At 37.0% G+C, this 15,600-nt stretch overlaps 2 protein-coding genes across 2 annotated transcripts in view; one reads left to right on the top strand and one right to left on the bottom strand.

The window, feature by feature from the left end:
* Nucleotides 1-11,078, bottom strand: part of iqch (IQ motif containing H) — a 28,395-nt gene extending 17,317 nt beyond the window's left edge. The window contains 9 exon segments of the mRNA XM_081372399.1: nt 1,485-2,036; nt 2,835-3,022; nt 5,015-5,116; nt 5,799-5,916; nt 8,324-8,443; nt 8,529-8,604; nt 8,726-8,829; nt 10,697-10,819; nt 10,960-11,078. Coding sequence (XP_081228525.1) covers nt 1,485-2,036; nt 2,835-3,022; nt 5,015-5,116; nt 5,799-5,916; nt 8,324-8,443; nt 8,529-8,604; nt 8,726-8,829; nt 10,697-10,819; nt 10,960-11,010 — 1,434 coding nt within the window. The 5' untranslated portion in view covers nt 11,011-11,078.
* Nucleotides 11,079-11,276: 198 nt separating this feature from the next.
* On the top strand, nt 11,277-15,546 carry aagab (alpha and gamma adaptin binding protein). The gene is made up of 10 exons (XM_081372398.1): nt 11,277-11,498; nt 12,303-12,493; nt 12,583-12,679; nt 12,754-12,843; nt 12,930-13,013; nt 13,278-13,357; nt 13,811-13,901; nt 14,042-14,146; nt 14,831-14,880; nt 14,962-15,546. Exons 1-10 carry the CDS (start codon nt 11,405-11,407, stop codon nt 15,037-15,039), a joined length of 960 nt encoding a protein of 319 aa, XP_081228524.1. The 5' UTR covers nt 11,277-11,404; the 3' UTR covers nt 15,040-15,546.
* Nucleotides 15,547-15,600: the final 54 nt, after the last annotated feature.

Genomic DNA, 15,600 nt, shown 5'->3' with positions numbered 1-15,600 from the left:
GAGGAACTACTGCTCTTTCTTATGAGACGGATTCAGAATCCACAGCAGAACAGCTTGCAACACTTATCCAGTTTTTTGCACGAATTGGTTGAATGAATGATTAAATTAACTGATTCATAAAGAAAGTTGCAAATGAATCAGTTTTTTAAATGAATCAGCTGAATAATGACTCACAAATAACAACAGTTGTTTCGTTCCTGAATGAACCAATTGGTTGAACAATTGAATGACTCACTTATAATAAAGACAGCCCCTCCATCCGAATATGTAAACTCCCCTACTATATACTAGGCAAAAACAGTATCTAAAATAAGTAGTATTTCCGAATTTTTAGTATTCATAAAACAGTAGGTGAAAAGTACCCGGATGCCCTACTATTTCTGCCGAGATTCTGAAGTTCGCATCTGATAGACACTTTGCTGTCCCAAAATGCCACTGAAAAGTTGTTGTTAATGGCAGTGAACACACAACGAAACTAACATGGTGGATGTAGTATGTCCAGATTTAATTCATATTATACACATTCATACTTGTTCCTCGTACTTTGTTCCTTATCAAATTTAAGAACCTAATGTAAAGGGTGTAACTTTGGTTTGAGAAGTGGGGGGGAACACAAAATGGGGGATTTTTTTTTTCGATTTGAATCCCATTTCCTGCATTTAATTACATACATTTAGGGACTATGATGATACAAAATCAAGGAAATAATTTGATTATAATGATAAATTCTGCCAAAAAGAATAGTAGGCTTAAGAAAAAGATTCTTTCTTTATTGTTTAATAGGGGCCAATCACCAAGACTTTAGAGAATCATTTTATAAAGTCAAAAATGTTAGCCATTAATGTTTTGTGTGTAAATAAAATTTAAATAATGTGAGACTCAATTTCCGCGGTAATGTAGAAACAACAAAGACAGTATATTTCAAATAATTGTTTAATGGCATCTTTTTATGAATGAAGGCCAGTAGGCCTATACTGATATTAATATAGCTACTGATGTCTCGATGAAAATACCCCCCCCCCATTTTAAACATAATTAGGCTTTAAAAAAATATATATAACAACTTTTAATTTAAGTGAACTTAAAACAAACCTCACATAAAGCCATAATAAATGTCATATTTACCTGTGCCTGTGTCTAACAGGTATGAAATATACAGAAATTGAAAAAGGTTATCAAACAGTCCACAATGCATAAATTAAAAATTAAATATTATTTTATTTGATTAATCCGTTCTTTAGTCAAGGCGATTATGGTGTGCAGTTAAAAATCATAACAAACTAATTTGAAAGTGGGGGGGACACAAACGGGATTTTGAAAAGTGTCCCCCCTGTCCCCATAGGAAATTACGCCTGTGCCAATCTAGCGATACAAACAATAAAAAGTCTCCCTGTTAAAACATTATATCAATGCTTCTGCAATGCTGTTCGACGCATCAGATTCGAGGAGCAGAACTAACTGTTGTATAAATGTGTATAATTTACCTCTGCTCGGGTGCGGTAGTTTTCCAGTTGGCGGAGACGTGAGGCCTGCAAACTCTCCTTTAAACGGCCCAGTTTGGCACGTTTCAGCAGAGACATGGCAATGATTTGTGCCGCCCTTTTGGGCCTGAGTTGGAGCAGGTAGGCGGTACGGGCAGAGTAACGCCTCCAGCTGGTCTGGATGCGCACAGCCGCTGCCTGATGCCCCCTGTTGCCTTTGTAGCGCTGGCCGGGCTGACACATCAGATCCCATACCTCATCCCTGTTCTCCAACACCGAGAGCAGCTTCTCCACATGGGCGCACCGGCCCCTGCTGCCTCTCCAGTTGAGCTCACTGCTCTGCACGCAAGCAGCCAATCGCTCCCCGCACACCCGCGCCAATGGCACCGCAAAGTCCAGTAGCATCCGCTGCAGCTGGTCCAGAACCTCCACAATTGCAACCCAGCACAGACAGTACTGCTTTTTAAACCTACAGTAGTCAGGAGCATCCGGGTCAATCTGACCCTCAACTATGGTGAAAGGATATTTGCTGACAGCAGCTTGCACTGGAATGCTCTAAGAAGAAAGAAATGCAATCAATAAAAAAAGGGTTAAGAAAACTAGAAATATGTCTCAATTTGCGTACTTATGCACTACTCTCTATGCCATTTAGTAGTATAAATAGTGGGCGTAGTGCATTCACACTAAACATTCCAAATACCAATACACTTCAAATACCTGGATGATGCACTGAATTAACCGGGAACAAAAAGTGTGGAATGTTTAATGCGACACTTAACACGACTCAACTGGCTATCAGACTCTGATGCTGAATGACAAAATAACCTTATAGAATTCATACACTAGACTAGGTTGAGTACATAGTGCATAGTATAAGTGCATAGTGTGTAATATGTCATTTGGGACACAACTTTTGTCTGTAACGTATAAATACGTAAATAAAAAAAACAATGAAATCCATTAACTGAATAGAAAGAAACTGTAAAAGCTTATTTTAATAAATCCGAAAGGCCACTGGCTTGCAGAGGGTGACCATTTTAAATCATTGCCCATATCTGCCCTGAAGCTATTCCTGACACATTTAATATTACATCAAGGGTAAAAGGTCACTAAACAGAAAAGGAAAATTGATTATCAGTCAGTAAGCTTTCATGACCAGATTGAATGTTTAGTATGTGTTCACAGGCAAAATACAACATAAAATAACGGTCATTTTGAGAAACTAATGATTATTAGAAGCAGAAGATACATAGTGGGAATGGAAAATGAGCGTTTTGCCAACTCAGCAAGCAGAGCACACTATATATCCTTGTCAAAAATAACTTTATGCACCTCAGTATAAATAAATAATACCTGCAGGTTAAGTGGGGTGAGTCGGGCTAGACCATGAGTCAGTACTCTGTTGTCAGAGCATACAGAAGCAGCTGAAGGAGGAGGAGTTCCCATGTTCCTGGATGTTGGACTCTCGGATGATGATCTTCCAAGAGCCATTCTGTCTCTGCTCACATCCATCTCCCGTTTACAAGCCTTTTCTGACTCATCTACCATTAACCAGATAAGAAGTACATACCACAGTCATCTGTCAAAGACTGTATGAAGTATAAAAAGTATAACAGATATAATAAAAAGTATATATAACATGCCATTTTTATTTAGTTATTTGATTGAAGCAGACAATTTCATAATATTTTAATTAATATATATATAAAAATATATACACATATATACAGTGTTCTTTAAAAAGTAACTAATTGCATTACTTAGTTACTTTTTATGAAAAGAAATGTGTTGCGTTACTTTTGCGTTTTCTCACCTGGGCTGGGCTTGCTTGTTTGTTTTTTAATAACAAAAAAAGTCCTATCCTTTTTGGCAAATGTAAAGGCCCTTTCACACCAAAAGTGAAATGAATAAGCCTCAGGCTGAAGGAAATGCAAATTCACACCTGTACAGTAGAGGGCGCAGCTCTAACAAACCTTTCAGCTGTGCTGCCATTCTGGATTACAGAAGAATAGGGCGGAGAGTTCTATGGCTGCGTCCGAAATCACATACTCTCTTGAGTAGGTACTTATCTTGAATTAGTAATTACTTCACGACCACTAAAAAAGTAGGTTCTATATAGTATGAATGTAATCTGGACATACTACATTTGCCATGTAGTCATTATCATGAGACCTACCAGCGTCAGTTGCGTCGCTTCACTGCCATTTACAAATCCTCTCCCGTGGCCTCATGGGATAGTAAAGTGTCCATCAGATGCACATTCAGAATCTCACTAGAAGAAGTAGGTCATCCGGGTACTTTTTGCCTACTCTTTTATGAATACTGTGAATTTGTACATGCTTGTTTTGTCACATACTGTTTATCGCCTACTATATAGTAGGGAAGTATGCGATTTCGGATGTAGCCTCTTACTTCAGCAATAAAAAGTAATTTTTCCTTATTAGTATCTGGTTGAATTGGATCATCAAAGGTAAGCAGCGAGGACATTGATTAATAAAGTGAGATTAAATGCATAAAGTATACTTGTGTAATTTAACGTTTAATTATTGCAGGTTTGCGTAACATTACGAGTTTGCATTTCACTGTTTTTATTGATTTTGAGTAATGAAACTGTTTTTGTGTAAGTGAGATGAGTAAATAATGCTCACAACTACATAACTACTGTAAAATGTTTACACAACAGATTTGAAAAACAAAGTAACTTGCGTTACTAATTTGAAAAAGTAACCTACTGTATATTTTGCTGTAAATTTATAAGTAATGCACTACTTTACTAGTTACATGAAAATGGGAATCTGATTATGTAACTCAAGTTACTTGTAATACGTAACCGCCAACATTGTGTATGTTTCAAAAAGTACTAAACGCATTACTGACACTTAAAGCTACACTGTAAGATTTTCTCCCATCTAGCGGTAAAATTGTATATGACTACCAACTGAATATTACTTTCTAGCCCCTCCCATTCCGAGGGTGTTTTACAGTAACTCCTATGGTGTTCGTATTATTCCAGTCGCGAGTAATTCGTGAGTCGCATTCATCATGATGCCACTGAGTGTAAAAGCGCAAAAGGGCGAAGCTTGAATTTCCAGGTATGTCCCTCTTTGGCTAATGTATTTTCAAGATGGAGGCGCAACATGGCTGCCGCCATTCGAGCGACTCGCTCGTATGTATTCTGAATGGCAGATTCTACGCTTACGAGAATACTTGATTAGTTGGTGGAAGTAATTACACATGAATGTGCACATATAATTTTGAAAGAACAAAGTGTTTTTTGCTAAGATTCAACTTAAAAAAATAGACAGTGTAGCTTTAAAACAAGATATCACAGATATCACAATCAAATGTTAATTGAACAAAACTTTATTTTTGTTATTTTTGTCCCCTAAATGAATTCAGTTTACTCTCCCTATAAATGTAGGTTGTGGGAATCCAATACACAAAAAAGCAGATTTTTTGGATACATACAAATTGACCTTCTAACTTTAAATGTAGGCCGCAAGTGTGTAATGACATTATGGAAATAGACTGACCCGTCTTACTTTGGCCACTGTCCTCTCTCTGGAGCACATGGACAGCTTTGGGCTGTGGTGGAGTTTGCACTGAAGAGAGGTCAGCTGCAGAGGGTTGCAGCGCTGAAATGCATGACAAACCAAGTCTCATTAAAATCTGCAGAGAGGATCTGTACACAAAATATTTCAGCGTTTTATTTTGACTGCAACACATTACTCATGAAGACAAAAAGGGCACAAACAAACAAATCTAGGCATATATACACTACCATTCGAAAGTTTGGGTTCAGTAAGATTTTTTTTTTTTAAAGGAAGTAGTACTTTTATTCAGCAAGGCCATATTAAATTGATCAAAATGAACAGTACAGACATTTTTACATGTTACCAAAAAAAAAAAGTATATTTCAAATAAATGCTGTTCTTTTAAACTTTTATTCATCAAAGAATCCTGAAAAAAAAAAATGGTTTGAACAAAAATATTACACGGTTTTTAACAATAATAATAAGAAATATTTCTTGAGCACCTAATCAGCGTATTAGAATGATTAATGAAGTAATGACTCCTTAACCATTAAAGGAATAAACTACATTTTAAAATATATTAAAATAGAAAACAGTTTTTTTTTGTTCTAATAATACTTCACAATATTACTGTTTTTACTATATTTTTGATCAAATAATTTTAGCTTTGGTGAGCTTAAAAGACCTCGTTCAAAAACCTTTAAAAATCTTACTGACTCCAAACTCTTGAACAGTAGTGTTTATAATGTATGAAGAAATATCAGTTGTTCCAAGAAGTTTATACCTGCATTGGTGTGCTCGCATTCGGGTAGTGATTTGGGGTGCAGTTGTTTGGTCAGACCTCCATGTGTTGCAGCGAAATTCCCTAAAGCGGGACCAGTGACCACTCTTTGAGTCCCAACCTAGAATAACCAAGGCAAGCACATTTCCATTACATAAATACACACTATACTCTTTCTAACCCTTGTGGTTCACCTAAGATGGAATATAGTTATTTTAAAGAGCTACTTTACCCAGAAAATCTGTTATGGTTTATTTCACTGTACTTGATGCTTTAAATTCCTAATTTAGCATTCAAATCTCATCTGGATATTTAAATTTGTTGTGTTACAATCAGTCAAGGCAAACATGGTCACCATTCACTTTCATCAACAGAATTAACCCTTTAAGCTCGGATGAACCAGTAAGGGAATGTCTTCAAAAGGCAATAAAACATTGTCCAAATATGGCGGAATTACCGAGCCTCGAATGATAGCTCTGTGGTCAAAGGTCAGAGGTATTGAAAGTGACAGAACAATGGGTATTAACCTACTGCCCCGTCTCACTGGGCCAAAAAGACCTGCCTGCAGGCTCTAAAGCCACCATTCACCCAATACTAGAAGAAGAGAGAGGGAACATACTTCGCTCAGTAACTTGCTCATGGAGAATGCTATTAGCTTCGGGTCACCGATCTGATTTTTCCCTCCAAACAAAACTTTGTTGTAAAAGGCTGAGAGACGACTATCCATTAATCAGGCTGGTGGCAGCTTGTAGATGTCAAGAAATATGGTTTCTCTTTCTCTCTGTTCCGTTGGCTGTTGCGAATCACAAGTGCGTGCACATTTGCGAGAGAGAGCGCGGTGATGTTGTGTGATTACAACCAGCAGATTTTCTGCATTCATTAAAATAAAGCTGGAGCTAAAATACAGGCAGTTAATGACATTGTAAACTGGCCAATAAGCCCCTTCCCTGAAGCAATCAATCACATGCTGGCAATGCTTTCTGGATACTTTGAGCACAGCTCGGTTTATTTGCCTCGCACCTTCTCTCAATTGAACAGCTGTTTGAAATCTTCTAGAATTAAATTCCATCAGAGCAATGCCTAAAATGCTCATACCTCCTCTCATTATCATATAATAGTTCATAAATCAAATGAAAGTCAAGCTCCACATTCCACAATAAAATGGATGTACTGCAACAATTAGGATTTTCGCAATAGTCATAAAGCGACTAATATAATTCACCATTAATTTTTATAATCCATTTTGATAAAAACAAGCACCAGAAGTCACAAATTACTCCCGAAGACACAAAACGCCCAATAAAAACGTGTTATCTACCGACAATTTATAGCCAATTAAAAGCCAGATAAACTTTTTTGGTGTACAAAAAAATAAATGCAACGAGTAGGACGTGCATTAATCATAGCACACAAAACAGCATTAAAGAACAAGGTCGGTCACATTGCCGAAAAACATATAATGGAGAGCACACTGTGAGTTTGTCAAGTTGTGGGCACATGCCAGACACAGCCCTTCTGTACTCTCCTCGTCCTGCTGTTCCGGATTCTCCCCCTGATGTTCTCTGGCCTGTCTGTTGTCACACCACTGAGCTCTCTGACAAACCACGAGCACCAGCCAGGTGTTTGGAGTGGTTTTAAGGCTTGCAGCTGTTTAATGGTACAAGGGGACATTTAAAAAAAAAGAAAAAAGTGGGAGCTCCTTTGGAGCCTCAGCGGAGAACTAGCCGACAGCATAGAGGTATTGACGCAGCAGGCAGAGCGCCAGTTGGGTAAGCCACGGCTGTCTTATTGGCATGCGGGAACAGGTACCAGTGCCTGTCCTGAGACAGCTGTAAAGCAGCAGCCCATACAACTGCAATCAGGCGGTGGCCGTCCTCAGAAGAATGCTGATGTGCCGCAATCTGCGTCTGTCTGCTTTCGGCAGCCAAGTCTCATACCTTCTTCTCAACAACATGACAGCCTCCTCACGAGTGACAGGCAGAGGATGCAGGAGATAGAGGAAGAACCGCAGCGGAAAGCAGAAGGGGGGGGGGGGGAACAGAGCACCAAAACAAATGGTGACCTTTCGAAAGATTAATTTGTTTACCAACAGACAGATTTAGCTGTCACTGCCAAACCAGGTGACCTTCAAATCCGCATCTCCTGTTTGAAAGCAAAGTGACTGGAGTCATCTATTATTACACGCCAGTCACATCATTTCTTTTCGTGAGGCTCATGTGACAGACGCTGGTGTTAAGGCAAAAGTCAACGCTGGCCACCATATAATCAACACTATCAATAATGAACATAACAGAACATATTCTGAGAAGTGTTTTTTTTTTCTGTACAATGTCAATGGTCACAAAAATCTATATTCTTCAAAATATCTTCTTTTGTGTTCCGCAGAAGAAAAAAAGTCAAACAGGTTTGGAACAACATTAAAGTGAGTAAATTATGACAGAATTTTCTTTTTTGGTTGACCTGTCACTTTAATAGACCTTTTTAAATAATAAAAGAAAGAAATAGAATCATTCCTGTCCGAAACTCACACTGGCCCCGTTTCTCTTGTGCAGGTGAGGAAACTGAATCCCATAATTTTGTTGCATGATCTCCTTGTTCTTTGGGTGACAGGGGTTATTGAGGAGACGCATGATAAATGCTGACTTGTGCTGTGTGGGAGATAGAAATAAAGAGTACAGAATACAGATATTTTTTGGCTTAACAAATGTCATGAATAAGTGTAAAGATGGAAACCTTTTCCCCAGGTGATGGACCAGAAATCTGGATTTTCTGAGGACGTGCATTAGGTATTGTCTCGTATGATGGTTGCCTAGAAAAATGTTAGACAGATATTTTAGATTTAATACAATTTTACATTATGCAATTGAAATATTTCTGTTGTTGTAGATTTTTTATTAAATTATATTCGTATAAGAGTTTTTTAAAAATACCATTTAACAGGTTTGGCATGGGCAATCTTCTTTTCAGGCTCTTCAATACAAGGTAGAGTCAAAACCTGATTATTGATAGTTTTCAGATAATCCTCTGCATGCCTCTATGAATCAATAAACAGATGTCATATTATACAGTACATTATTCTTCCATGCTTCACATATACAAAGTTTCGTCATGAAACTCTAGCGCCCGGTTTCACAGACAGGGTTTAGACTAAGCCAGGATTAGGCCTTAGTTCAGTTAGAGTATTTAAGTGGCTTTTATAAATGTTCCTTAGAAAAAAACATTACTGATGTGCATCTTGAGACAAAACAATGACACACTGACATATTTGAAGATATGTCAGTGCAAGTTGCTTTCAGTTAAAACAGCTCAAATATGCATTTTAGAATGGGACTAGGCTTAAGCCTTGTCTGTGAAATGGGGTAGATGCCGCAGGCTGATAGGTCATTGACTCAATTTGTTAGTGATCACATCGTTATCTGCATAGCACAGCTGATTGGTCACTGTGGCATCAGCAGCCAATGAATTTGCAGCTCAACCATCAAATTGTTTGCTGTTAGCATTCAGTAGCAGTGTGCTTTCAGAAACCCTCCACCTTCCCCAGCTCCACCTGTATAGAACTGCTACAGGGGTTAATTCATGTAGGTTATATGTGCTGCAGCAGCAGAATGTCTGAAAATGTATTGGCAGTAGCAAGTCTCAGGTAGGTACTTGCTCTGCAGCAGCAGCGTAGCAGATCTATTCCACCTAGACCAAATACATTAACAATGCCACATCCATTACCATGCCAATCTCTCCAAGAGTTGTCACGACAGAACCACATTCAGAGGTGGACAAAGTACACAACTTCCTTACTTGAGTTAAAGTACAGATAACTACTGGTCAAATATTACTCCATTACAAGTAAAAGTTGTAAAGACTGATTTTTACTTAAGTAAAAGTACAGAAGTACTTGTTTTTAAAAGTACTTAAGTATCAAAAGTAGCCTAAATGTCAATGCATTGTTCTATTATTGTTGCATTGTTGTATGTAATACTTTATGCCTCTGAATCTATGCCTGCCTACCCTCATATCAATATTGGATTTATTTCTAGAACACAGTTCCAGTAGTGGGATTGAATGTGAGATTGAATAAGTGTACTCAATAACATCCACAATGGTTTCGGACACCCAAATTGTTGTTCCTTCAAATATTGCCTTATTTAAAGTTTTTGGGCTTTTAGTATGAATATGTTAGCCTTACTGTTATAAGCTAGTGTGCTCCAAAACAATGACAAAATTTCTCCAACGTTGGACAACGTTGGACAGACGAGACGACGTATTGTGGTTGAAAAGTAAAATCGTGTTGACGTCAGAAACCAACATCAGTCGGGTTCTAACGTTTTAAGTGGCCAAGTGGTTAAGTGGTTCTAACGCTTTCATTTCCAACCAAAATCATCCCCTGACTACGTTACTATTTTCTACTCAAGGACCTTGACAGAAATGTAGTGGAGTAAAAAGTACGATATTTGTCTTTCAAATGTAGTGAAGTTAAAGTAAAATGTTTCCAGAAAAAAATGATACTCAACAAGTAAAGTACAGATACTCAAAAAGTGTACTTTTTTGTAAAAAGTACAGTACTCAAGTAAATGAACTTTGTTACTGTTCATCTTGCAGCCCCTGGCTTGTAATATTCATGCAACCAAACATACACATATCATATGTGTATGTTTGGTTGCATGAATATTACAAGCCAGGGGCTGCAAGATGACCTAAATAGATTTCAATTTGGTTAAAATAAAATAATAAAAAAGTTGTATTTATTTATTTTGCAATTTTATAAACTCCCCACTCTTTGCACACTGCCCCCTACGGCAATACAAACATTTGGTCACGTAGCCTATGCTGTGTATTTAGGACATATACAGACCTCAACTATACAGATATATTCTGGTCAAGTTGTCATAAAGTCGTGATTTATTTACCCTTATTCCATCTTCTGTCCTGCTAATGGCTGTATCCAGAGCTTGAATGTCCAAAACTTCCCCGTTCTGTTGCACAGTCATTCGAACAAGATTCTTTTTTAGTTGTCTCAAATCATCCTGCACCTAACACACGAGAAAATCCACAAGAATAGTCTTACAAACGTAACTATGTCATAAGCAATTATTATGTAATAATGTAACTAACGTTAGCATAGTTTCGTATATTTAACACTTAAACAGCTGTCAGACGTCTTGTTACATACCTGTAGTAAAATATGCCCAACTTCATCCTTATTTTTAAGCACGTCGGCCATTTCTCAACTAAATAACTCTTTTGGGTTTTCAAGACACATGTAAGTAAAGTTACAAGTCTTAATATTTTTCTAAACAAAGGTCTGGTCGTAACTATGACAACACGACGCTCTGTGAGAAACACGCGCAGTAAGTATTAATATTTTTATTATTACCATTTCATTATTAAGTCGTATGTATCACCGACTGACTTAAGCTATTTCTAAACCTATTCATTGAAAAGTCGCTTTGTTATAACTATAAAAGTAAACTTTAGATTTTCTATTCCACACACGACACGCGCAGACACGGAAGTAAGTTGAGGTTAGAGGTGAAAGGTTTCCTGAGGAGGTTGACAGCTGTTGCTAACGTGCTAACTTTCATTTGGAGCTGTTTTTAAGTGTCTACACGCATAAAATGGCAGATGATCAAGGAGATGAAGTACCTACTCTGCCGTCTATCTTAGTCACAAGTTGTGATTCCAGCTTTAAAGAAGAGGAGCTCATTAGACGTGAGTACAAGGGGGAAATGTATCCTAGAGTCGTTAGCCTCGCAGCTATGCTAACGTTAGCTGTCAACAAGAAACATCCATCGTAGTGTCTTTAATTGCTAACGCGATAATAACTGTGTAATTATCAATTGCATAAAATGTATTGTGCATTAATGTATTGTGTAACTATAGCATAAAGCAGTATTTTTTGTAGAGATTACCCAACTGTCTACATCTACATCTGCTCGTTTCATGTAACATGCAGTGTTTCATTAAAGTCAAATTTCTTTCTTCACACGTTTGTCTGTCATATTGGTTTTCTACAAATACCTTGTTCTTAGAGTATTGATACAACGTGATATAACGGGACAATATGTGTGAATAATTTCTGGTATTTACTAATATTCTTGATAAAGTGATACACTATTTAATACGTGTGCAATATATAGCATGACAAACATACATTAATATGTTACATATATTAATTTGTTAACACTGTACATGTATAAAATCCTGTAAAATTGGGTGATTAAGGTGTATTCTTGTCTTTGATGTTTATAATCTTTATTCTAATAATAATGATCTATCTATCTATCTATCTATAAGTTAGTGCTTACTTTTAGTACATTTAAAAAAAAAAAAAGTGGTGATTCTTTATATCTAGTGTTTTTCTGTTTTTGTTTTTGTCCAGCAGACGGCAGTGTTGGGTTTAATTTTTAAATTATAGCTTATTTTAGTGGTTGTTTTCACTGCCAGTGTTTTTTGAATTCATGTCATATAGGCTACACACTTGCCCAATAACAATTTTGCTTGTATTTATTCCAGAGATATTGGGCTCAGAATCACTGCCACAAGCTTCCAAAATAGAGGAAAGAGTTTCTTGGTTTCCATGGACAATTAACAACAAATACTACACAGCAAACGTCAGTCTATGTGTTGTTTCAAGTAAATTCGAGATGAATGCAGAGGTTGCCCGGTCTATGCAAGCATTCATCGTTTATTTTGACAGCAAAACTGTGAGTGATGGACAATTAGACGTATTGATCATTTGACGATTTCGCCATTTTATGCATGTGCCCTTGATTCACCTCTTTATGTATTTCAGAAAGACGCCCTTAATAATGTCAACTCCTGGTTATCAGTAGTGGAGGAACTGGCTCCAGAAGTGCTGATCCTAGTGTGTGACCATGTGTGTGACAGCGGTGAGTGTGTTTTGGTATCTTTCATCATTCAGTAGGTTGTTTTTGCTAAGTTTGGTGTGAACATACCGTTGCAGGTGTTAGCAGACAGGAAGCCCAGCAATGGTGTCTGGCTCACGCATTTGAATTAGTAGAGCTCAACCCTGAAGATCTACCCGATGAAGATGGTAAGAGAGAAGACATAGTGAAGTCATGATTATGCACAAAAACGGTTTTGTTTACAGTCTTTTTTTTTACTTTGCGTCTCCCGTAGATGACTTCCCAGAGTCCACAGGAATAAAAAGAATCCTGCAGGCCCTCAATGCCAACGTGTGGTCCAGTGTCGAGATGAAAGATGGTGAGATTGTACCAATGTCAAGTCACCTTTATTGTTATAGCATTTTATACAATTTATTTTAAAGCAGCTTCACAGTAATAACAGGAAAGTAACAGAATGTATTGCTATAAAGCAGCTCACATTATTCAGCTCAATTTAGTTCAATAACTGTGTAAAGATCATTCATTATGAAATACCAATGCCATCTGCAACAAACCATATTCACAGGTTCATTCTAAGAGATGTTAATTAACTTTTCTTTTAATCATCATTTATTCCCCTCAGTACATAATCAGGGATTTGGGCTAATGAGCAGCCTGGTGGCCTCTCATCACAACAACCCACGGCCCAGTCAAGAGACACTGGTTAGTCTTTTCTCACTTTCTACTATTTAAAACATGTAGATGAACATTATTTAGCTTTGTCTGGGTATGCTAGAGTCTCAAATGGGATAGTTTGCCCAAAAATGAACATGCTGTCATCATTTACTCACCCTCAAGTTGTTCTAAACCTGTATGAGTTTCTTTCTTCTGCTGAACACAAAAGAAGATATTTTGAAGAATGTTGGTAACCAAACAGTTGATGGACCCCATTGGCTTCCATAGGTTTTTTTTTTCACCCAATTGATGTCAATGGTGTCCATCAACTGTTTGGTTACCAACATTCTTCAAAATATCTTCTTTTCAGTAAAAGAAAGAAATTCATACAGGTCTGGAAAAACTTAAGGGTGAGTAAAGGATGACAGCATGTTCATTTTTGGGTGAACTATCGCTTTAAGGTCATCTCGTTGTAACAGGCTGTTTTTTCCCTGTTATTAGTCCTCTCATTCCCCATCCAACAGCACAGATGAAGACACTGAGAGCCAGAGAGCAGAGAATAACCAGAATAATACAGTGGACACAGTAGTTGGTATGTATTTTTTATATTTTGTAGGTAAATTAATGGTACAATACCATAAAAAGTACAAATGGAACAAGCTATTTTTATATATATATATTTGAATGTAATTCTGTTCAGTGTTTAATGAAATATTTGCCAATCTGTCACAGATCCCATGATTGACATAGATATCCAAGAGTTGGCTAATCTAACAGCTGGGGATGCAGATGTGGAGAATTTTGAACGACTCTTTACAAAATTGAAAGAGATGAAAGGTTAAAAGGACTTATTTATACACCACTGTTCAAAAGTTTGGGATCAGTAAGATTTTTAGAGAAGTCTCTTATGCTCACCAAGGCTGCAATTATTTAATCAAAAATACAGTAAAACAGCAATATTGTGAAATATTATTACAATTTAAAATAACTGTTTGCTATTTTAATATGTTTAGCAATATAATGTATTCATGTAAATGGTACTCTAGTCTGATTTGGTGCTTAAGAAGCATTTTTTTAAATTATTATTATTGTCAATGTTGTAATTTTTTATACAATTCAATTTGTCCTTGCTAAATAAAAGTATTAATTTCTTTAAAAAAACAAAAACAACTTGCTGATCTCAAATTGTGTGTATATGTTACCAGCAAAGTGTGAAATCCCGGTATTGTATAGAATGCCTAGGCAATGTATAGAATGCCTGATGGTTTTTGGCAAAAATACATTACCTAATTCTATACATTACCTAGGCATTCTATAGAATGTTGGATTACACACTTTGCCGGTAACATATATATATATATATATGTTTGTGTGTGTGTGTGTGTGTGTGTGTGTGTGTGTGTGTATATATATATATATATATATATATATATATATATATATATATATACATACATACATATATAATTGTGTTTTTTTTTACAAATAGTATAGTATTCACTATTCTTAAATTTCTTTTAGACAAGGCCTCTTCGTTGCCACATGAACAGAGGAAAGTGCATGCAGAGAAGGTAGTATTCTCTAATTAACACTAATGTTAATACTTTTTCGAATCCAAAACTTGAACTAACAGTAGATTTACCCGCAATCAGGTTGCTAAAGCATTCTGGATGGCTATTGGTGGAGACCAGGATGAGATTGAGGGCCTGTCATCAGGGGAGGAGAGTTAATGCCTAAGTTACTCTTAACCAGCTTCCACTGTTGATACTCATCCAACCCTTCGAACCCCATCATCCCAAATCTGCTCAGCCCAGCCCAGTCCTGTCCCGCCCGAGAAACCAAGATCCAGCATGAGGAACATACAAGAATGCGAGCAAAAACAGCAACTGAGATTTTCTGCTGTTACTATAATATAAACTTCCAACACCTCAATCAGGCAGCACAGAGTCATTATGGGCTTTTGGCTTTAAACATTGTAATCGCAGAGCCATCGAATGGGTTGCAGGGGGCAAGATTATTATCTTGTCTGCTCTCTGGTGGTTTCAGTGCAAGCCACATGCAAGGATGAAGCCCATGGTTCTGTCAAGAGTTGTAAATCATATGACAGATGAGCTGACAGAAATGGATTGTTTTTAAACTTATTTTTCCTTATGTTCTTGATACAAGTCACAATTACGGACTATGCTTGAGCATGTCATTAGCTCTTCATCAATTAAAAGAATCATCTGTCGAATCAATTTAGATGTTCTTTTGTTTTGTTTAAAAATAGATTTGACGTGAAATAAAACAAT

Source organism: Scardinius erythrophthalmus, assembly GCF_964197995.2.
Source record: "Scardinius erythrophthalmus genome assembly, chromosome: 8".
NCBI classification, from domain to species: domain Eukaryota; kingdom Metazoa; phylum Chordata; class Actinopteri; order Cypriniformes; family Leuciscidae; genus Scardinius; species Scardinius erythrophthalmus.
This window is presented reverse-complemented; position numbering and strand designations above follow the sequence as displayed.

What these genes read in the sequence shown, in the direction of transcription:
- aagab (XM_081372398.1), top strand. Translation starts at nt 11,405, where the DNA reads ATGGCAGATGATCAAGGAGATGAAGTACCTACTCTGCCGTCTATCTTA. An exon ending in TACAGTGGACACAGTAGTTG is followed by an intron (nt 13,902 to 14,041) that starts GTATGTATTTTT and finishes AATCTGTCACAG; the next exon opens with ATCCCATGATTGACATAGAT. An exon ending in AAAATTGAAAGAGATGAAAG is followed by an intron (nt 14,147 to 14,830) that starts GTTAAAAGGACT and finishes AATTTCTTTTAG; the next exon opens with ACAAGGCCTCTTCGTTGCCA.